Genomic DNA, 24,547 nt, shown 5'->3' on the forward strand with positions numbered 1-24,547 from the left:
GTGGAAAGAAGCCAGGCCCCCGGGGGTGGAGACCTGGATAAATGACATGGCAGGGTTTATAAAGCTAGAGCGGATTAAGTTCGTTCTAAGGGGGTCGGCTCAAGGGTTCACCAGGCGGTGGCAACCATTCGTCGAATACCTCGCAGAAAGATAGATGGAATGGAAAAAAGAAGGCAGCAGCAGCAGCCCAGGATCGGGGGGGGGGGGGGGGGGGGGAGAGGAGGAACCAGAAGGACTCTCAGGGTTGTTAATATATACTGTATAATATGTATAGGTCGTTGCGACAGATAATTATATATTGGACTGTTAAATTATATTTTTGGAGAGTGTTACTTGTGATAAGGCAGTTGCCAATTAGGGTTAGTTTTCATTTTTGTTATTATTTATTCTTTTTTTTTTGTTTATAAAATAGGTCATTGTTATTTGTGTTGTTATAATATTGTGTAAAGGATGCACAATGTACTGTGTTGGTTGACCAAAAATTTTCAATAAAATATTTATTAAAAAAAAGAAATGGTACAGCAGTTATCATGGGGGATTTTAATCTACATGTTGATTGGTTTAATCAGGTCAAGGCAGCCTTGAATGTTCATAGAATGTGTCCACGATAGTTTCCGAGAACAGTATGTAATGGAACCTACGAGGGAACAAGCGGTCCTAGATCTGGTCCTGTGTAATGGGACAGGATTGATTCATGATCTCATAGTTAGGGATCCTCTTGGAAGGAGCGATCATAATATGGTGGAATTTAAAATACAGACTGAGGGTGAGAAGGTAAAATCAAACACTAGTTTTTTACGTTTAAACAAAGGAGATTACAATGGGATGAGAGAAGAGCTAGCTAACGTAGACTGGGAGCAAAGACTTTATGGTGAAACAGTTGAAGAACAGTGGCGAACCGTCCAAGCAATTTTTCCAGTGCTTAGGAAAGGTTTCTACCAACAAAAAGGAAGGACGGTAGAAAGAGGGAAAATCGACCGTGGATATCTAAGGAAATAAGGGAGAGTATCAAATTGAAGGAAAAAGCATACAAAGTGGCAAAGATTAGTGGGAGACTAGAGGACTGGGAAATCTTTAGGGGGCAACAGAAAGCCTCTAAAAAAGCTATAAAGAAGAGTAAGATAGATTATGAGAGTAAACTTGCTCAGAATATAAAAACAGATAGTAAAAGTTTCTACAAACATATAAAACAAAAAAAAGAGTGGCTATGGTAAATATTGGTCCTTTAGAGGATGAGAAGGGAGATTTAATAATGGGAGATGAGGAAATGGCTGAGGAACTGAACAGGTTTTTGGGGTCGGTCTTCACAGTGGAAGACACAAATAACATGCCAGTGACTGATGGAAGTGAGGCTATGACAGGTGAGGACCTGGAGATGATTGTTATCACTAAGGAAGTAGTGATGGGCAAGCTAATGGGGCTAAAGGTAGACAAGTCTCCTGGCCCTGATGGAATGCATCCCAGAGTGCTAAAAGAGATGGTTAGGGAAATTGCAACTGCACTGGTGATAATTTACCAAAATTCACTAGACTCTGGGGTGGTCCCAGCGGATTGGAAATTAGCAAACATGACACTACTGTTTTAAAAAAGAGGTAGGCAGAAAGCGGCTCAGTTAGCTTAACTTCGGTCGTAGGGAAGATGCTGGAATCTATCATCAAGGAAGAAATAGCGAGGCATCTGGATGGAAATTGTCCCATTGGGCAGACGCAGCATGGGTTCATAAAGGGCAGGTTGTGCGTAACTAATTTAGTGGAATCTTTTGAGGGCATTACCAGTGCGGTAGATAACGGGGAGCCAATGGATGTTGTATATCTGGATTTCCTGAAAGCTTTTGACAAGGTGCCACACAAAAGATTGCTGCATAAGATAAAGATGCATGGCATTAAGGGTAAAGTAGTAGTATGGATAGAGGATTGGTTAATTAATAGAAAGCAAAGAGTGGGAATTAATGGGTGTTTCTCTGGTTGGCAATCAGTAGCAAGTGGTGTCCCTCAGGGTTCAGTGTTGGGCCCACAATTGTTCACAATTTACATAGATGATTTGGAGTTGGGGACCAAGTGCAATGTGTCCTAGTTTGCAGACGACACTAAGATGAGTGGTAAAGCAACAAGTGCAGAGGATACCGGAAGTCTGCAGAGGGATTTGGATAGGTTAAGTGAATGGGCTAGGGTCTGGCAGATGGAATACAATGTTGACAAATGTGAGGTTATCCATTTTGGTAGGAATAATAGCAAAAGGGATTATTTAAATGATAAAATATTAAAACATGCCGCTGTGCAGAGAGACCTGGGTGTGCTAGTGCATGAGTCGCAAAAAGTTGGTTTACAGGTTCAACAGGTGAGTAAGAAGGCAAATGGAGTTTTGTCCTTCATTGCTAGAGGGATGGAGTTTAAGACTAGAGAGGTTGTGCTGCAATTGTATAAGGTGTCAGTGAGGCCACACCTGGAGTATTGTGTTCAGTTTTGGTCTCCTTACCTGGAAATGGAGGTACTGGCACTGGAGGGTGTGCAGAGGAGATTCACTAGGTTAATCCCAGAGCTGAAGGGGTTGGATTACGAGGAGAGGTTGAGTAGACTCGGACTGTACTCATTGGAATTTAGAAGGATGCGGGGGGATCTTATAGAAACATATAAAATTATGAAGGGAATAGATAGGATAGATGCGGGCAGGTTGCTTCCACTGGCGGGTGAAAGCAGAACTAGGGGACGTAGCCTCAAAATAAGGGGAAGTAGATTTAGGACTGAGCTTCGGAGGAACTTCTTCACCCAAAGGGTTGTGAATCTATGGAATTCCTTGCCCAGTGAAGCAGTTGAGGCTCCTTCATTAAATGTTTTTAAGATAAAGATAGATAGTTTTATTCAAGAATAAAGGGATTAAGGGTTATGGTGTTCGGGCCGGAAAGTGGGGCTGAGTCCAAAAAAGATCAGCCATGATCGCATTGAATGGCGGAGCAGGCTCGAGGGGCCAGATGGCCTACTCCTGCTCCTAGTTCATGTGTTCTTATTTTGCCTTCAACTTCAACTACTATCTATCCACATGACTCTGATCTTTTATCCTTGGAACCATTCCAGAAACTCACGTAGCATTTTCACAAAGGCTTCATATGTCCTTCCTGAATAGTATTCAAAATTGGACACAATATTCCAGCCAAACTCATGCTTCATCTAGCTCGAGTATAACTTCCTGTCCTTTGGATTGAATGCCTCTATTTAGGCTGGTTTAGCTCAGTCAGCTGGACAGCCGGTTTTTGATTCAGAACAAGGTTCAATTCCCGCACCGGCTGAGAATTTTGAATTCTCCCTCTGTGTACCCGAACATGCGCTGGAATATGGCAACTTGGGGCTTTTCACAGTAACTTCATTGCGGTGTTAATGTAAGCCTACTTGTGACAATAAAGATTGTTTAATGTTAATGTTTACAGGATTCCATGTGCTTTACTAACTGCTTTAAAAAAAAATGTAGAGTACCCAATTCATTTTTTGTTCCAATTAAGGGGCAATTTAGCTTGTTCAATCCACCTACCCTGCACATCTTTGGGTTGTGGGGGCAGAACCCACGCAAACACGGGAGAACGTGCAAACTCCAGACGGACAGTGATCCAGAGCCGGGACCGAATCTGGGACCTCGGTGTCGTGTGGCAGTAGTGTTAACCACTGAGCCACCGTGCTGCCCACTAACTGCTTTTTTGACCTGCTCTTCCATCTTTAAAAGATGTGCATACAATCATCACCAACTTTCCCGTTTCTTGCATGCCTTTAAAATTGTACCATTTAAATGTATTTACTCTCCCCCAACATGTATCACCTCACACTTTTTTGTGCGGATCTTCATCTGCAATATGTCTATCTGTTGCACCAGCTCATGTATGTCCGTTCAAAGTCTATTATTTACTTTCTCACCGTGTACTACATTTCCAGTTGCACTTGTACCCCAGGTACTGAAGCAAAGTACTAATTTCGTATTTAAGCCATGCCCTTGCCTCCAATAGATCTCCACCTTGGTCTGATCATCTGACAACCCTTTCACTGTTAATATGCCTACAGGAACACCCTTTTAGCTGCCATTCTATTCTCATACTGTCTCTTTGTCTCATTTTCTTTCACATTTCTCTGTCCTTTTAATATTCAACCTAATACAGCTTTGAAATAGCTAGATTTAAAATAGAAACTATCTTGCCTTACTAGATTTCAAAATAAATGTCGACAGACAAGTTTTCTATTGGGCTAGACCAGGTTCTGGAACCAGAAATGAGTCATGATTCAAGGTTATTCGATTGCCTACTAATTGAATTGTACACGATCAAGGCAGTCATAAGTACTCCGACTTCAGATGGCATGTGAGCATCTATTTCTCAGGATTCTATGCAATAATTCCTACTATTAAAATCTCCAGACAGTTCAATTGGTCCTCGCTGCTTGTGGGAACCTGGAAGCTGACTGAAAATCCCAATTGGCCACTGTTAATAGGATGTTAATTAATTACTGCATGCAGGAAAGTAGAGTAGCCCTGCTGCCCTCCGGTCTCGCATCCGCAAAAATACCCTGGAGTGGGATGAAACTGGGGAAGTGGCATGCAGCCCAGCCTCATTTTTAGCATCTGCCCACCACCCCCAATGGGGCTTAAACATTATGCCCCAGAATTCACGTCATCCATATGATGCGCTGCATTTGCAAGTTCTATCAAGACAAATTATGACAGGATCATTTATAAGTATTTCTGCTAATCAAACTCTCAGCATTAGGTTCTTAAAATTATATATTATTCCCAGTTGGAAAAATGTTGATTGACTATGTTATGCGTCATCTGCTCGAGGAGTGAACTAAACTAGAAATAAATCTCAGGAAATAGTTTTAGCATCTGTATAGTGTGCTTTCAGCATGATATTTTTGACTTTCAGTAGTAGCAGGGGAACATGGTGTGCATCCAAACTTATCTCCAGTGACAATGTAAAATAATTAAGGATTCATCAACCATAAGATATACAAGCATGCAGATTTAATACACAAAAGGCTGCAAACGCTTGCCATTATATGGTGCCTTCAACATAGTAAGATGTCCCAAGGCGTTTCACAGGAACTTTATTAGGCAAGGTTTAACATCAAGCCACGTTAAGGTAATATTCAGGCAGATGGACAAAAGCTTGATTATGGGCAGGTTGTTTCCACTGGTCGGGGAAAGCAGAACTAGGGGGCATAGCCTCAAAATAAGGGGAAGTAGATTTAGGACCGAGTTTAGGAGGAACTTATTCACCCAAAGGGTTGTGAATCTCTGGAATTCTTTGCCCAGTGAAGCAGTTGAGGCTCCTTCTTTAAACGTTCTTAAGAAAAAGATAGATACCTTTCTAAAGAATAAAGGGATTCGGGGATATGGTGTACGGGCCGGAGAGTGGAGCTGAGTCCACAAAGATCAGCCATGATCTCATTAAATGGCAGAGCAGGCTCGAGGGGCCAGATGGCCTACTCCTGTTCCTAGTTCTTATGTTCTTATGTAACAGCCCGTGCCAGTCTACAATAGCTTCTGAATAATATTGAAACTTAGGCTGGCAAATGTTAGGTATCATTTGCAATACCCAAGCATTCGGTAATGACCATCCTGAACAAGAGAAATCCTAGCTATCTCCCCATAACCTTCACAACACCATTCAGCATCAAGTTCTCCATCCTGAGGTCACCACTGACCAGAAGCTGAACTGGACAAGCAAAAATCAACATAATTCATAAAAGGTTAGAGGTTTGGTCAAATGGCTTACCATCTGTCCCCTCCTCAAAACCTTGCCACCATCTGCAAATCACAAATGAGGAGTATGACAGACAGGTACTTTGCCACATGTCTAGATGTGCAAACTGCAAGTACACTCAAAAAGCTCAACACCATTAAGGTCAAAACAGTTTGACTGCACGATGTCCCTGCCATCATGGCTGCAACATGTACAATCAAAGGAAAGTAGTGCAGAAAATCACCAAGGTTATTCTGATATCATCTACCTCCCCGGTGACCTCCAGCTTGAGAAAGACTATGAGCTGCAATATTGTCTTTAACATATATTCCAACATCAGTATCCTGGAATTCTGTTTTAATTCCATTATGGGAGACACACCCCAAAAGGAGTGTAAGTATTTCTAAGAGAAGGTTTTCAAGGAGACATCAGCTTGTCAGGGCAACTAGGGATGGCAATAATATGTCTTACCTATAACACCCACATTTCAGGAACACAGTAAAACCAAAAGCCCAAAATGATGCATACACTCAGTTACACCAGAAAACAGATGGTAGCCTTAGTTTTTCTCTGCTAAGAAATGTTCATTACCAAGCCTAAAATGGCTCCACAAATAGAACAAGATTATTGCTGCCTGTGGATAAATCATGCAGTTTCATTTTTATAAACTAATCTTAGTTTATGGGCATAAACAGCAACATTGTACAAAACGTGCATATCTTTAATCGTCAAGAGCTAAACAATAACATGGAACATACTAAGTCATCATGGGGCAGTATGAGTCCGGACTTCTAAAAAAAACATCAATCAACCTCACCACAGCAGAATACAGCCATGCACGTTTGCCTGGGGATGTAACACTCCGAATAAAACCATCCAGCATTCATCTCAGGCATGTTTAAAGAGTTTGACATTGGAAATACTTAAAAATCCTAATAAACTAGCTTTCTCAGCCAGAATTCAACACAGTCACAATGTTTGGAATCTTTTCTCACCAATGTTTAGTCCAACAGCTGCAGCCAAAAACTGAAAAGACATCATTTAAATTAAATAATTTGTTAAATTTCTAAAATAGAGCACTTACCGCCCATTGTCACGGCCCACTCCCCATACACGAATGCTGACGATTGGTTGAGAATGAAGAACGGTGCGATCCATGGGGTCAATTAGGTTCAACATGTTATTTTCCAGGATGAGATACATGTCTTTACCCTGAAATGCAACACCTATATGAATCACTGATGTCCAATTACCATTTCTCAGGTTGTTCATCTCACTGCATCGCTAATAAAGCTAAATTACGGTCAATTAGAAATTATAATTGAAGTTACTGGAAACCAGTTTACCAGCTATTCCACACTTGTCCCTTCTCAGGATCGTGATGCATATGCTAGTACTTTTTCCCCATGTATCCGGCCTCTTGTGCATCCACCCCACCCTCCGCCCTGCCACGAGCAGACACACAGATCACATGCTCATGAATTTTCTCCATAAGCCCTTCCAGTTCTGCACCACCCTCTTCTCTATGGTTAAACGCTTGGTCCATGTCTCTTCATTCTTTACAATGTTTACATTTGTGTTACCAGAAACTAAAAACTATTACTAGTTTTATCATCTTACCTCTCCCCAAATTCCAACAGTGTCCCTGATGTCATTTTTACAGTAGGAGAGCTGCCGGATGCAGTTATTCACAGCAACACTGCTCTTGCCAGGTGCCAAGTCTTCCTCTGCCATTTCAACCCAGCCCAAGGAACGCACAGCGAAACACTGCAATTAAATAATTGGGAATTAATGTAGGGGTTCTATGATTCTATTAATACACGATTACAACATTGAATACTTTCAATAACACAATTAAAATTCACTGGGTTGCAACAAATGGACACCATTTAATTTGCCTTTTTTCATCAAATACAATACACTATGGTTTAAGACTCCCCATATCGAACTCGATATCAAGCCTGGTTCAGGCTTGCACACTTACTGGAAGAATGATTGTCAATGACGATCATTCAAGGTCTGTAAATAAATTCTCAAATTGCTCAGTTTGAAAAAAGAACCAGCTTGTAATAAGTCAAATCATGAGGGGGGGGGTATATATGTAACTGGGGACTGGTGGAAAGGATCACAACTTCAACATTTTAGAGTCAGGAAAAATCATTGTTAAGCTGTTCGAGAATAGAACACTCCTAAATACGGTGTGTGAAATCTCTTGGTAATGAAATCAGAGTTAACAAACTGATTGTACAACCCATCAAGTAGAATAAAAGCCACAGAGCACAGACTGCAGTGCAATGTATGATTTCCAATTTCAGCAAAACTGTTAGGGCGGTACACCCTTAAGCTGGTTAGTTATTCCAGTCCCAGCCTATTCCCTTGTTCGGGTGTAGAGCTAAATCTGATTGGCAAAGTGATCATATTTGTCTCTGTGCAACTGGCATTTTGGAATGTCAGGATTATTCCCTTTTATGAGATTTAAAAAAATTTATAATCCTCAAATAAATAAAATTGCACCTTGATTTTTACACTATTTTTAAAAAAACGTATTTTATTACAAACATGTATCAAAGCAGGTTACAGCAAGTAAACTCCCCGGGAAACATACTCCCCAACAATCAACTATACAGTCTGGACAGATTTTTCCCGTTTCACCCCTCCCCCACCTTTTCTCAAACTCCCCTGCTGAGCGCCTTAACTCGTACTTTATCTTCTCTAACCGCAGGAAGTCGTACAGATCACACAATCCACTCCAGCAAAGTTCGCCGCCGTGCAATCAGAGAGGCGAAAGCAACAACATAGGCCTTCCTCCGAAGGCCTAAGATCCGGCTTCTCTGAAACCCCAAATATCGACACCAAACGGTCCGGGTCCACCTCCTCCTCCACCATCCTGGCTAAGACTGCGAACACTCCCGCCCAGAATCTTCCCAATTTTTCGCAACCCCAAAACATGTGGGCGTGATTCGCTGGCCCTTGCCCACACCTCTCAAACTTATCTGCTACTCCCTGAAAGAACCCACTCATTCTCCCCCCCGAGTCATATGCACCCTGTGCAACACCTTAAACTATATCAGGCACATCCTTGCACAAGAGGAGTCCCGTTTACCCTTCGCAGTGCCTCACTCCATATTCCCCAATTGATCTCCCCTCCCAACTCCCGTTGATCTTCACCACCCGCTCACCTCCCTACTTCCCAGCCACTTATATTTATCCCCAATTCTTCCCTCCCCTTCCACATCCAGAAGCAGCAGTCGCTCCAGCAGGGTGAATCCCGGCAACCTAGTGAACCCCCTCCAGACCTTTCGTGCAAAGTCCCTAACCTGCAGATACCTGAACTCACTACCCCTCGGCAGCTCTACCCTCTCCTTTAGCTCCTCCAGACTGGCGAACCCTTCCTCCAAATACAAATCCCTCACCTTGACTAGCCCCACTTCCCTCCACCTCCGAAATACACTATCCATCCCCCCCGGCTCACCCATGATTCCGGCACAGCGGCGTTTGCACCGGGAACCCTTCCATCCTAAAATGCCTCCTCAGCTGATTCCATATTTTAACCGTGGAATGCACCACTGGGCTCTCTGAATACCTACTCACAGCCATTGGCAATGCTGCTGTCACCATAGCCCTCAAACTAGACCCCTTACAAGATTCCTCCTCCATCCTAACCCACTCTACCCCTTCTCCTTCCCACCATCGCCACACCTTGTCCACATTCGCTGCCAATAATAATGAAGCAAGTTCGGCAATGCCAACCCCCCCTGCAGTCTCTGCCTCTGTAGCAGGGTCCTCCCCACCCTCGCACCTTCCCCGCCCATACAAAATCCAAGATGATCGTGTCCACTTTCTGAAAAAAGACCTTTGGTATAAAAATCGGGTGAGCCTGAAAGATAACCAAGAACCTCAGCTGAATATTCATTTGCACCACTTGGACCCTCCCCGCCAACGTTAAGTGCAGTGCATCTCACCTCCTAAGATCCTCCCTGGTCTCCTCCACCAGCTTCGTTAAGTTCCACTGATGGAGCCCCATCCATTCCCTTGCTACCTGAATTACCAAATACCTAAACCTATCCCTTGCTACCGTAAATGGCATCCCCCCTAAATTAGCCCACTGGCCCAGCTCATTCACCGGGAATACCTCACTTTTCCCTACATTCAGCTTGTACCCAGAGAACCTTCCAAATCTCTCCAAAGGATCCGAAACATACAGCAAGAGGTCATTGGCATAGAACGACACCCGATGCTCCCTCTGTCCCCTCTTTATTCCCCGCCACTCTGCCGTCCCCCCGAGAGCCATCGCCAATGGCTCTATGGCCAGTGCAAACAGCAGCGGCGACAGCAGGCACCCCTGCATTAGTCAAAGCTTCGTGAGCTCATATCATTCGTCCTCACCCTCGCTCTTGGCGCCACATACAGCAACCGCACCCATGCCACAAATATTGGCCCAAACCCAAACTTGCCCAAAACTTCAAACAAGTACCTCCACTCCACCCGATCAAATGCCTTCTCCGTGTCCATGGTCACCACCACCTCTAGTACCAGAACCCCCGAGGGATTTATCACCATATTCAATAGCCATCTTATATTACTCACGAGCTGCCTGCCCTTCACGAAGCCAGTTTGATCTTCTGCAACTACTCCCGGAACACAGTCCTTCATCCTCCCCGCCAATAACTTAGCGAATACTTTCACACCCATGTTAAATAGTGGTATGGGTCTATACGACCCACATTCCACCAGATCCTTCCCTTTTTGGGGGGATTAGTGTGATTACTGCCTGCGTCATTGTCTCCGGCAACTCCCCCTTCTCCAATGCGTCATTAAACGACTCCAACAAATGTGGTGCCAGGTCTGCCGCATATTCCTTCTAAAGTTCTGCCGGGTACCCATCTGGCCCAGGGGCCTTCAACGGCTTCACACCCCTGATACTATCCAGCACCTCCCTCAACCCCAGAGGCTTCTCCAATGCCTGCCTCTTTGCTTCCTCCACCTGGGGAAATTCCAGCTCGTCCAGAAACCGCCCCATGTCCCCCTCCTCTCCCCCTGGGTCCACCTCGTAAAGTCCCTGGTAATACTCTCTAAATGCCTCATTTATCTTCCCTGGCTCCGACACCACATCTTCAGCCCCAGTCCGTATCTTCAATATTTCCCTGGACTCAGCCTGCTTCTGCAGCTGATGCGCCAGCCTTCTCCCCATACTAATATTGCACCCCTCTTGCCCTACGCAGTTGCCCTACCAGCCTCCCCGTTGTCGGTCTGTCAAACTGCCCCTGCAGCTTTCTCCTCCTCACCAATCCCTCCACGATGGGCACCCTCGAATATTCCCTGCCCACCTCCACTATCTCGCTCACTCCTTGACACACTATCAATAGTAGAATATCATTTACAATTCTACTGTGAACAAATCGTATCGAAGGCAAATTACTTTATTCAAGAAAGGTTTTACAATTAACCTGTGATGGAGACAAATTACACTCTCTTCATTAAAATAGCCAAACGTTGACCTGCTAATGCTTCCAACTTTTTGATAGCTATTAATAAAATAAAAAAATATTGGAAATACACATCCAGTTCATCAGTACCCGTAAAAGGAGGCAGATGAAACTTTGGGTGTAGATCCTTTGTCACAACAGTTCCAATTAGTTTCACATTTATAGTACTATAGTCACAGATTTAGATTAGATTAGATTTAGATGTATTGTTACATGTACCGAGGTACAGTGAAAAGTATTGTTCTGCATACAGTCCAGACAGATCGTCTCATACATGAAAAACAGACGACATACGATAAGTACACAATGTAACTACATAGACATCAGTTGAAGCATACGGAGTGTAGAGCTACACAGTAGAGAAGATACATGGAGACATCAGTTCAATCCATAAGGGGACACAACTAATTTGTTTTAAGAACAGCAAAATATTGTCCAAATCTAAGTTTGGCTTGTGTTACTGGGTCACTGGAATTTCCCCAAGATCCCAAAATGCTCATCATCACATGCATTTCGTGGGGAATTCTTTTTATGCTCTATTTCAATGGAAGCAGTAACTTGTTAACTAGCAGCTTAAATAATTTAATAGCATAAATAAATCCATTACATGCTGTCAATCAGTGGAAATATGATTAAATATAGACATTAGAAAAAAGAAAGTTTCTCAACGCTGACTGCAAGAAGTTAACAAGCAGTTCACAGTAGAATTTAAAAAGAGCCTTTTATCAGAATGAAAGTGAGACATTTATAGAATTCTGCTGAATTAGATCAGCCAGGCCAACATCTCCTCCATCATGAAAAGGAAGTTACCATATGCTTGTTAAACACATTTATATTTGACATGTAGCTATGTATCTAAATATCAAAGAATGATTACAGCACCAAAAGAGGCCATTTGGCCCACTGTGTTTGTCTGGCTCTCTAAAGGAGCATATCTGAAAATACTCTTACGATTGCAATTGCAGTAACAAAAATAATTCTGTTAAGGAAGTACAATTCCCAAAACGATGTCTGGTAACTGCGGGTGCCGTTCCATTGTATAAAATGAAGGTGCCCGTTAAATCATGTGAACAAATCATTCAAGCTCACTGTGCTGGAGAATTAATTTACATTGGCTCAGAGAGAGCTCGACACAATTCACAATGTGAGTATTCATGAATTAAAATGTGTGCAGAATGCTAAAATAGCACCCTGCCACTTGGGAGCAGTAGTGAGAAAGTTGGTGGGGAAGAAAACCATGCTCTACAGGAACTTGTAAATTACTGTGCAGCTACTACTCCAGAATAGATTGGTGGAGCTATTGTTGCTTATTGTAAAACAGTAAATGGTTATGCAGAATTGGATTCATATTTGATTACACTTGGATTTCACTGAACCAGTTAATCTATTAATCACCAATATGCATCATTGTTTGACACATTTCTTGGAATGTGGGTGACACTGGCAAGGCTACAATTAATTGTCCATTCTAGCTGCCCAGAGGTGTGGTGGGCCTCCCTGTATCACTGCAGACCTGGCACGTCAATACTGGTGTTGATATTGATCCAGTGGCAGAGGAACAGCACTCTTCGAGGTAGGGATCACAGAAGAAAAGGCCGATGTCAAAGTATTCTTGGCAAGTTGCTACAGGACATCCTGTATATGATATATCATCGTCAGAATCTGCTGATAATGAAGAGGTTGGAAATAAGTCCTTTGAAAGGGCCATCAATCAGGAAAACTGTTCTGTTCCAGATTGTATCAAGCTGTTTGAGAGTGGTAAAGGATCCAATCCAGAGGAGTCGGTGAGTATTCCATCACACTCCTGCCTTGAGCTTTGGAGATTGCAGTAGTGGTTTTAAGGAGTCAGGTGAACCCTTTTGCCAAAGCAACCAGCCTATGCACTGCTGTTGTAGCCACTGTATTCATACGGCGAGCCCAATGAAATTTCTGGGCAATGGTAATCCATTAAATGCTGTTGGTGAAGGTAATCATGAATGGAATTGCTGTTGAAGGGCAAGATGGTAGTTTCTTATAAGGCAAGAATGTTATTTGAATGCCAAGTAATGACTGACACTGTGGTGAACGACCTAAAGCATTGTGTTAGTTATGGATACTGGGCAATTATCAATTTAAATTGGGTAGACAGCATCATATGTGCACTACGATAATTTGGCTAGTGAGCAATTGGCTAATTCTGGTGCACAGGTCATCAGTACTGCAGTCAGGATGTAGTCATACACTTAATCATTGCGCCCATTGCACTGAAGAGATTAACAGCTGGGCACAGCAGACTGCCATGTTCTCATTTTAATGCAAGCAAATGAAATGTGCTTTGAATATGAAACTCTACAATCGCATTTACACTCCGATTTTAGTGTCATGCCAAAGCTTCGGTACTGAAGATGCTAGTAAAGATACAAAAGTTAAAGCCATCAGAAGTAAAAAGCCTGCAGTATCAATACTGAACTACAATACACTGCTACATCAAGCACAAGTTCAAATGAAACAATACAGGCAGTATAAAATGGCAGAGATTCTGACTGCACAATGCTGCCATCAAGTGGGTATCGGTTGACATGAATGGGCCAGATTTTGAGGTAGAAGGGCAACTAATTTGAGACTGTTATTAGTTATACTGTGCCTGGCAATCCTCACCTCAACAGACTTTTACCCACAGAGTTGCTGAAACGACAATCTGATAATGGTGCAGCAAAGGAACCAGGGCATTTGGGGCCTGAATGAACAGGGCAACATATACAGATCATCTCCTTAACCATAAAGTCAGTGGGCTGAAAATGAGGAGGAGCAAGAAGGAAGGTGAAATAAATAAAATGTATTCAGTGTCAAATCAGTAACAGAAAGATAAATAAAGTGAGGCAAAAAAAGATTGGTTTATGTGAATGAGAGAAGAGGCAGAAAGGAAAGGAAAGAAAAACATTTAAAAAATTTAAAAACCTTAAGGAATGGTACTTCACACTCAATGTTAATTTTCAGTGCCAGAGGATGATTAGCAGTCATTTACAGTGTTAAAAGGCTACTTGCACTAAGTTACTAGCCCCAAATATCTGCTGCAGGTTTAGTTCTATCTACCCTGCAAATACAAGTGCAACATCATGCCATTCAATGCACGTCAGTCAATGTTGAAGTAGGCAACAAAATGCTGATTTTGCCACGTTAACAGCAGAGCAACGCAACTTAGACAACAACCTTCATGTGCTATCATTTTACTACCCATCTACGCGTCTCCTAAAGTTGCAATATCATTTAGTAATTCCCATTCGCCGGACTTATTTTAACAGCAGATGCCGGCTCAATTTTTTAAATATATATATTTTTATTCTAGCTTTTCCATTTTTACAAATAATGCAACAAACCCTCAAAACAGGTGCAGCACAGCATAAACGCTTCTGCATTCATGAATACAGAAAAAGACAGCAGAACACCAACACAGTTGATTCAGCCTCCATTTATACAATGAGAAACAATGAATAGATAAGCTGGAGGATGGGAGAGAAGACGATAAAGCCATGAAAACATGGCAAAATGGTCGCCACCATCATGTGTAGCGAGTTCAAGACAGTTACATAACTTATGGAAAAGCTTTTAGGAGCAAGTCAGACATTATGGAACCTATAAATACGAGATAAGGGCCCCATACATTTCAGACTGCATTCAATTTGGAACAGTATATGTAAGTTAGGAACTCGATTGGGAGATAATTTCATGCAAATTCTGAATTGATGGATATTTATCGCCAAGTCAGGATATTATAGTCTTTCTTCATTAGCGTCAATATTTCTCTTATCTGGGAGCCCCAGAATTAGGAAAAAAGGATCAAATTCTAAAGCTGCATTGAGAATCTTCTCAAGTTCTTTAAGTACACCAGACCAGTAGGATTTAATTTTTGACACAGGAACACACACATAGGGCTGAATTCCCCATTTCAGAGACTCAGTGCTGACGCCAGGTCAGAATTGCGTGCGGGACTTCTACAATGAGGGCGCGACTGCCGGAGCAATTCATGACATGCAAATAGGCCAGCCAGTGAGTCACGTGGAACTAGTGCAATTCCAACAGATGCCGGTGTCGGATTCGGCTCTGGAGAGCTTGACAAGCTGAAGTTGCATATAAGCACACTACTCCCCAAACACTCTCATTCCGGCCAAGGTGATGCCACCCCGGAGAGTTACCCCAGGATTCGCAGATGCAGAACTGGAGACATTGCTGGATGCCAAGGAGGAGAGGTAGGACACCCTGCGACGTTAACTGGGTCTGGGCGCAGGTGGCAGAGGCCATGAGCGCCAGGACCGGGCAGCAGTGCCAGAAGAAACTCCATGACCGTCTCATGGTGGGTAGAGTGGGTCACCACCACCATGCCCTCTGGCACCACATCTGTCACATAGTGCCCCCCCCCCCCCCGGCCTCCAGCAGGTGGATTAGCAGGCAGTGCTGGCCCACGATGGGCAACCACTTGGCCAGATGTGCTGAGCCACCAGCTCCTGCCCCGGCACAATCTCTATTCCACACGCTCCTGCCCCAACCCCCGCCCAGAAGGCAACTGCACCCAACCTGCCGGCAGTCCTCCTTGCACCCCACAAGGGACCACATGCCAACATCCATAACCAGCCACCATGGCCGGGTGTCCTGCACACAGAGGCCACCAGCCGCGGACCCCTGTGATGCCTGCTTCCGAGTGTCTCACACTGTATATTATCTGTCCCGCCAAGAGAAGGTGGCCCAACCGCAGAGAGTGGTTAAGGACCGGAGGGGGTCCACCGGACCTGCGGCCCTCACCGTTGCAGAGCAGAATGCGTTGGACATGGACGGCGGGATGGGAGAGCGGTCACTTGCTGAGGCGAAGGTCAGCATGGCACAACCAAGTGAGCCTCCAGTACGTTGCGATGTCCCTATGGCATGTCAGTCACACCACCTCCCCCACCCTCCCCAACAGCACGCCTACCCGCGATCTAACCATGTGTCTCATCTTTTGTCTTGTAGAATCACCTGGCGAGGACCATATGATGGGCTTACCGCTCACTGCAGTCCCCCCTCTGCCCCTGCACCCTCAGAAGGTCTGTGGACCAGTGTGATGGAGTGGCTAGCATGCATGCAGGGATCACCCAGGCGGACAGCGGAACGTTTCAGCAAGTGCCAGATGTTGTCAGACATTGCGGAGCGGGTAGTCATCATCCCCCAGGCCATGGACCAGACCTGCTGATGCATGTGACCCAGAGGCCACTACCCTATGGTGCTGCTGGTGGGAGGCTCGGAGTGGGGCGGTATGCGACCATGAGGGGAGGAGTGGCCAGGCTCCCTAGTCATCAGCCACAGTTGATAACCCCTGTAGCCCAAGAGCCTACCCTGCACCCATGGGTTCGCCTCAAAGGTGTCGGGAACCACAAGTTCACCAAGACGAATGCATCGTGCGCACGATGTACATCCGGTGGTCACACACTAACTGTGCGCCAAGGGAGTGGAATCCCTTCTGATTTATGATGCTGGTGCCCACAGGGAGAAATGGGAAATGTGACCCGTTGATCACCCCCTGGACCTGAGGCATGCCAGCGATGGTGGTGAATCTCGTTACCCGGTTCATGTCGAAGGTAATGTATTGTGCTGCTTGGGCATATAGGTCACCCGTCACTGCGCGGATGCACCTGTGCACGGAGGTCTGAGAGATCCCAGACAGGACCCCGTGTGCCATGACCCACCCAGCACAGATGACCGATGGACCCCCTGCTCAGCTGCAGGCGGCAGCGGCATGCTCGGTCTGGAAGGTCCTCGCCCATGAGACCTGATGTGATGCCTCTTCCCCACCTATGCCTCAGCCTGTTGGGTGGCTGGCTCTCCATCCTCGCCGGCTAGCCCCTGCTCTCTTCTGGGGCAGTCTCCTGTTCTGCAGGGTCCTCCCCAAGCAGCTCCTCAATGCATCTGCGAGGGCTGCGGCGGCCAATCACACCCGACTGTACACCAAAATCCATTGTCTGCAGGGGGGGAAAAGACATGTTAGCATGGTGAGTGCTCCCGTGCCCAACTAGGTCCAATGGGTTACACTGCAGCCCATGCCCCCACATGTCCCCCTCTCCTCTCCACTCCCAATCCTGGCCCCACCCTCCGACCATTACCCACGACACCCCTCCCTCTGAACCGTGCTCCTGGCTCTGCCTGCCTCCCTCCCTTCTGCCCCACCACGCTCTGCAATCCCTGCCTTGCGCCCTCCTGTGGGGCCAACCTTGGGTGGGCCACGTGCTGCCCACCAGCAGGGGGCATCTGGTTGCGAAGAGAGGGGGAGGCACTGCATGCCACTGGCCACACCATGCATGGTGGCATGCATGCAGGCAGGGTCCATGGACGGAGCTAGGCAGAGGTTGGGCACCTGTTGGGACCAGAGCTGTATTGTGCTATGTGTCCATGGGCAGAGTGGATGGGAGCAGGGGCGCAGTGTGTAGGTGGGGCCTGATGTCGGCTGGTGTTCCTGTGGGGTGGGCTGGCTGGTAGTGCCACTGATGGAGCACCCATCTTGGGGGAGCAGTGTGCCATGGAGCATGACAGGGACCACGGTGCATGCGGCCATTGTTCAGGGTGTACTCTGCAACCCCTCCCCTCCTGCATCCCCTACAGTGGGGCAGTGCAACGGATGGGTGCCAACACCTGGCGGCCACTGGCTGCCCCTGATCAAGCACGCCTTGTTGAAAGGGCGGCTGGTGTTGGATGGTTCCTGGGGGTGGCCAGATTGGTCGTGGGGCACCCAAATCCCGGTGGTGCTCTTCACATTCACGGGACAGGCTGGGCAGTCAGTGGGGTGCACAGTCAGATGGCTGCCTTGCAGGCTGTGGCAAAGGCCGTCAATGCCCACCCACCCCCGGTGGGACACCCAGACCCCACTGCCCTTCTCTTGTTCGACACACGCTACTCCCCCCCCCCCCCCCCCCCCCCAAGCCAGTGACACAACTAGCATTCCACCATTGAGCCTTTGGAAACTTTAATTACCTGACTTCTCTCCCTCATCAGCCACAGCGCTCGGTCCCCATTTTTAAATACAAATGAACCTCACCATCGTCACTTCTGCCTGGTGGAGAATACCTGCTCGGGCCCGTTAATGAGATGCTAACAGCTGTTACTGTAAAATCTGCATGCCCACGGCAACGCACAGCGTAGAAGGCATTCACGCCGCAATCGAGGCGCTGGAGCATGGTATTTTACTGGGCGCCCGGCGCGGACCTCGATTTTCAGCTGACGTGTGATTCTCTGCCCGGTCGCAGTTTGCAATTCCGGTGTTGACTGATGGAGAATTCAGCCTGTAGTCTCCCTCGACTACCTTGCATTTTTGACACAGCGAGGGTATAGAAGGGTAAAACCGGTGTCTCAAGCTTGGTGTGATATGCAGATGGTATAATATATTGAATTGAGTCTCCTTTGTTCCATTGCAGACTGAGATTCTATTGCTTTTTTCCATAAATTACCAAGTCTCCTCTTCAATATTCACTGCAATGTCTTTTTCCCAAGACTGCAGGGTTTCCAATATACTCACATCGGATCTAGAACATAAAGTCTCATAAAACTTGCTGATTAATTGGTTAGGTTCCGCAGATATCAGGATTGTTTCCACCGGGGAGGAAGAAGTGTCAATATGCATAGTTGTCTCATTGAGGATAAAGCCTCGGAGTTGCAGATATTTGAAAAAGGAGTAGGTTGGGATATCAAATTGTTGACACAGCTGCTCAAAAGATGACAAGGAAACACTACTAAATATGCCGCCCAACCTACAGATACCTCAAGATATCAAATCCAGGGTCTATAAGACCTCATGAGAAATCCGAGTGATCCTGAATGGAAGAGAGTGGAAGTTAATTTTGATCTCCCCAAAAGCTGATGAACGATCCTTCAAGCTCTTAACGAGAATTGATAATTATAGGATTTTCGTACTGGACAGGCCCCACCTTTAAATACCTGTAAAACAACAGGGCCTGTAAAGGATTATATAGGCTGGCCTGCTCTAATGTGGATCCATGGACGGCACGGGGGCGCAGTGGTTAGCACTGCTGCCTCATGACACCAAGGACCCGGGTTTGATCCTGGCCTCAGGTCACTGTCATGTGTGGAGTTTGCACATTCTCCTTGTGTCTGCGTGGGTCTCACCCCCACAACCCAAAGATGTGTAGGGTAGGTGGATTGGCCACGCTATATCACCCCTTAATTGGGGAAAAATAATTTAATTTAATGTCGAGCCAAATGCAGGAGAGGTCCTCTGACATCCCGACTTCCGATCTAATGATGGAATCAAGTTCATTGATGAAGCAGCTGAAGGTGATTGGGCCTAGGACACAATGCTGAGAAACCTGCAGTGATGTCCTGGAGCGGACCATCTTCCTCTGGGCTAGATTTGGCACCCAACCAGCGGAGAGCTTTCCTCCTGATTCCCATTGATTCCACTTTACGTAGGGCTCTTTGATGCCACACTCGGTCAAATACTGCCTTTATGTCAAGGGCAGTCACTCTCACCTCTGGATGCCAGCTCTTTTGTCCATGTGCGAACCAAGGCGGTAATGAGGTTAGGAGCTCAGTGACCCTTGTGGAACCCAAACTGAGTGTCCATGAGCTGAGTAAGTATTGCTTTATAACAATGTTGATGATCCCTTTCATCACTTTGCTGAGTAGACTGCTGAGGCAGTAATTGGCGAGGTTGGATTTGTCCTGTTTCTTGTGTACAGGACATACCTGGGCAATTTTCCACCTTGTCAGGTAGATGCCAGTGCTGTAGCTCTACTGTAACAGCTTGGCTAGGGGTGTGGCAAGTTCTGGAGCACAAGGTCTATTTCCGCAATCATGTTCGGGCCCATTGTATAATCTAGTGTCTTCAGGTGCTGCTTAATACAACATGTAGTGATTCGCATTGGCTGAAGACTGACCTCAGTGATGCCAGGGATCTCCAGAGGAGGCAGAGATGGATCATCCACTCGGCACTTGCAGCTGAAGATCTTTGCGATGCTTCAGCTTTTCCTTTTGCACAGATTCACTAGGTTGATCCTGAAGGGGTTGGAGTACGAGGAGAGGTCGAGTAGACTGGGACTGTACTCATTGGAATTTAGAAGGATGAGGGGGGATCTTATAGAAACATATAAGATTATGAAGGAAATAGATAGGAAAGGATAGATGCGGGCAGGTTGTTTCCACTGGCGGGTGAAAGCAGAACGAGGGGGCATAGCCTCAAAATAAGGGGAAGTAGATTTAGGACTGAGTTTAGGAGGAACTTCTTCACCCAAAGGGTTGTGAATCTATGGAATTCCTTGCCCAGTGAAGCAGTAGAGGCTCCTTCATTAAATGTTTTTAAGATAAAGATAGATAGTTTTTTGAAGAATAAAGGGATTAAGGGTTATGGTGTTCGGGCCGGAAAGTGGAGCTGAGTCCACAAAAGATCAGCCATGATCTCATTGAATGGTGGAGCAGGCTCGAGGGGCCAGATGGCCTACTCCTGCTCCTAGTTCTTATGTTCTTATGTGCTGGGCTCCTCCACATTGAGGTTGGGGATATTTGTAGAATCTCCTCCTCCAGTGACTTGTTTAATTGTCCATCACAATTTATGGCTGGATGTGGCAAGACTGCAGAGCTTAGATCTGATCCTCCAGTTGCAGGATCACTTAGCTCTTGTCTATTACTTGCTGCTTATGCTGTTGGGCACATTAGTCCTGTGTTGTAGCTTCACCAGGTTGACACCTCATTTTTTTCGGTAGGGATGGTGTTGCTCCTGGCATGCCCGCCTGCACTTTTCATTGAATCAGGATTGATCCCCTGACTTGGTGGTAATGGTAGAGTGGGAGATATGCCAAGCAATGAGGTTACAGATTGTGGTTGAATACAATTCTGCTGTTGCTGATGGCCTACAGCACCTCATGGATGCCCAATCGTGAGTTACTAGTTCTGTTTGAAGTCTACCCCATTTAGGAATGGAAGTGCCATGCAACATGATGGAGGGTTTCCTCATTGTGAAGAAAGGACTTTGTCTCCACAAGGACTGTGCAGTGGTCATGGACAGATGCATCTGCGGCAGGCAGGTTGGTGAGGATGAGGTCAAGTATGTTTTTCCCTCACCACCTGCTACAGTCTCAGTCTAACAGCTATGTGCTTCCAGACCAAGCCAGCTCTTATCTGCACTACCGAGCCACTCCCGGTGATGGACACTGAAGTCCCCCACCCAGGTATATTCTGTGCCCTTGCCACCCTCAGTGTTTCCTCCAAGTAGTGTTCAACATGGAGGAGTACGGATTCATCAGCTGAATGGGGAATGGTACATGGTAATCAGCAGAAAATTTCCTTTCCCATGTTTGACCTGGTGCCATGAGACTTCGTGAGATCCAGAGTCGATGTTGAGGACTCCCAGAGCAACCCTCCCAACTGTAAACTTCTGTGCTGGAATGGTAATGGTGGTGTCTGGGATGGGTATGATTCTGTGAGTACAACAATGTTGCTTGTCTAGTCTGAGACAGCTCTCCCAACTTCGGCACAAGCCCCCAGTCATTAGTAAGGAGGACTTTGCAGGGTCAACAGGGCTGGGATTGCCTTTATTATTTCCGGTCCCTAGGTCAATGCCAGTATTCCACCCGCTTTCATTCTTTTGTGTTTTCTATGTAGCAGTTGAATACAACTCAGTGGCTTGCTGGGCCATTTAAAAGTCAACCACAATGCTGTGGATCTGAAGTCACATGTAGGACAGGTCAGGTAAGGACAACAGGTTACAGCAGGTTGCCTTCCCTAAATGACATTAGTGAACCACATGGGTTTTTACGTCAATCGACAATGGTTTCATGGTCATCATTTGACTTTTAATTCCAGATGTTTTATGGAGTTTAGATTCCACCCTGCTGTGATTCGAGATTATCCTGGGACTCTGGATTACTACTACAGCGACAATACCACTGTGCCACCGCCTCCTACATTATAGCTTGGAGAAATGGGACGTTTTTCCATCTATGAATGGTAGGTTTGTTTGACATGAAAACAGCACCCAGTGTCAGTTACAATGAGGGTCAAGGCTAATCTTTCTTTTTTCTTTATTTTAATTTAGAGTACCCGATTCGTTTTTTCCATTTAAGGGGCAATTTAGCATGGCCAATCCACCTAGCCTGCACATCTTTGGGTTGTGGGGGCAAAACCCACGCAAACACGGGAAGAATGTCCAAATTCCACACGGACAGGGACTCCGAGCCAGGATCGAACCTGGGACCTCGGCGCCGTGAACCAGCAATGCTAACCACTGTGCTACCCCAAGCCTAATCTTAAAGATCTAGGGTTGCACTTTCCTTCTGGAGGTGTAAACACACATTAGGAGGAATTCTGAGCCCCGTCTCTGCACTGCATCGGAACCAGGCCCCGACCAAATTCTTCAGTGCCAAGCCAATTAATGCGCAGAAGGTGCATTGGCCATCCAATAAAGGGCAGATGTTGGCTCCCAACGCTGGAGGGCCAATGGGAAATGCTCCATTGACCCATGCAGGCAATAAATGGCCCCTGTCCAAGCGGTGTGGATGTGAGAGATTAACAGCCAAAGAGAGAGAAACCCGTCCATTGTGAGGCCCCTTATGAAACATTTTTTTAAATATAAAAATGGGAAGAAGCATAGCTACCAGCTGTCCCCTTTGCCCTCCCAGGGTGGTCTGGGGCTGCAGCTTATACCATTGTCATACCATGCGGGGGGGTTGGGGAGGTAGGGTTATGGTACAAAAAGCCCATTGCAATGCTGGTGCTGGCCATTTAGTCAGCGCTGGAATATGCCTCTTCTCACTGGCCATGTTTTGGCCACCACAGAGGGCCCACCTGCTTCCTGGGAAATTTGGAAGGGCAGCTTCGATAGGCCACTTTAATACATTCATTACCTTTATTGGTTAACTACCGTTTCCATCGGACAGCCAATACTTCCCACCCGACCTTTACAAAAATGACTTGGAAACAAAGCCATGTTAGCAGACCAACTTGTGAACCGGCGATGGGAAATATTGGGCCTGCCAAACTTCGGTCTTACCCCCATCAGACTTCAAAACTCTAGCCTGCGGATTTTGACATTTCCATATTACATTTTTATAAGAATCTTTTGTCAATTCTATAGTATGAAAAAATTCTTGGTATGGGACCATTCATCACTGTCATATTAGTTCAGGTCGTGCAAAAGCAAGGATCCAAATGGTAGGTTGCATTATGAATAATGCAACTTTATGTTCATTCAAGGGATCTGGGCTTCATGGACTAGGCCAGCATTTTTATTGTCCATCCCTAACTGCCTGAGAAGGTGATGGTGAGCTGCCTTTTTGAACCACTACAGTCTGTGAGATGTAGGTCCATCCAATGTGCTGCAAGGAAGGGAGTTTTTTTTCCCAGGATTCTGACCCAGCGACAGTGAGGGAATGGTGATATACATGGTGGCACAGTGGTTAGTACTGTTGCCTCACAGCTCCAGGGACCACGTTCAATTCCAGCTTCGGGTGACTGTCTGTGTGGAGTTTGCACTTTCTCCCCGTGTCTACATGGGTTTCCTCCGGGTGCTCCGGTTTCCTCCCACAGACCAAAGAAGTGCACGTCAGGTGGATTGGTCATGCTAAATTGCCCCTCAGTGCCCAAAAGGTTAGGTGGGGTTACTGGGACAGAGTGGAGACGTGGGCTTAAGGAGGGTGTTCTTTCCCAGGCCTGCACAGACTCAATGGAGAGAATGGCTTCCTTCTGCATGTAGGGATTCTATGGTTCTATATTTCCAAGTCAGGGTGGTGAGTGGCTTGGACGGGAACTTCCAGGTGGTGGTGTTCCCAGGTATCTGCTACTATATATTCCGGTATCTTTCATGTTTTTAACAAAGTTTGCAGCGAGAACGAAAAGGAGCATGCACAGAAATATTTTGTACACTTTTTTAAAAATGCCTGAATAAATACTGGACATTTAAAACTTACTTTCTTTGTGAGCATGTTTTTATTGGTAGTTATCAGACCTTTCATCTCGGCTAAATGTTTCCTTTGGCAGGGTGGGGATCAATAGGAATGTAGCCATCCTAAAATATCTTAGCTCACGGACACAATTGAGGTACTGTTCAGTAGAAACTTTCAGAAGAAATATCTGTATATTCCTAGGTAATTCAGACAATTTTAAGAACATAGATGTAATTATGTCAACAATGAATGAAGAACCTCTCTTTTGCGGTAACCAATCACCTTTCATTCCAACAGAATGTATTGTGACTGCCAAATTATATTTTACAATAATTTAATACAGGTCAATTGCTCTACAGCTCAAGTACAATTGTTATGGAAATGAACTTTTTTTTTTCCCCCAAAGAAACTGGTTGCTTGAATCCACTGAAATATTTGACCTTTTTAAAACCAAA

General features: G+C 45.6%; 1 protein-coding gene across 12 annotated transcripts in view; it reads right to left on the minus strand.

The window, feature by feature from the left end:
* The window catches only part of LOC140408851 (amyloid beta precursor protein binding family B member 2-like), a 466,668-nt gene that overhangs the window by 130,964 nt on the left and 311,157 nt on the right, over positions 1-24,547 (minus strand). For all 12 annotated transcript variants that reach the window (XM_072496628.1, XM_072496638.1, XM_072496629.1 and 9 more), the window contains 2 exons: positions 7,337-7,483; positions 6,801-6,928 (listed from right to left, as the gene is read on the minus strand). In XM_072496628.1, coding sequence (XP_072352729.1) covers positions 6,801-6,928; positions 7,337-7,483 — 275 coding nt within the window. The remainder of the gene's footprint in view (positions 1-6,800; positions 6,929-7,336; positions 7,484-24,547) is intronic.

The sequence above is a fragment of the Scyliorhinus torazame genome, chromosome 3 (assembly GCF_047496885.1).
Source record: "Scyliorhinus torazame isolate Kashiwa2021f chromosome 3, sScyTor2.1, whole genome shotgun sequence".
Classification (NCBI taxonomy): domain Eukaryota; kingdom Metazoa; phylum Chordata; class Chondrichthyes; order Carcharhiniformes; family Scyliorhinidae; genus Scyliorhinus; species Scyliorhinus torazame.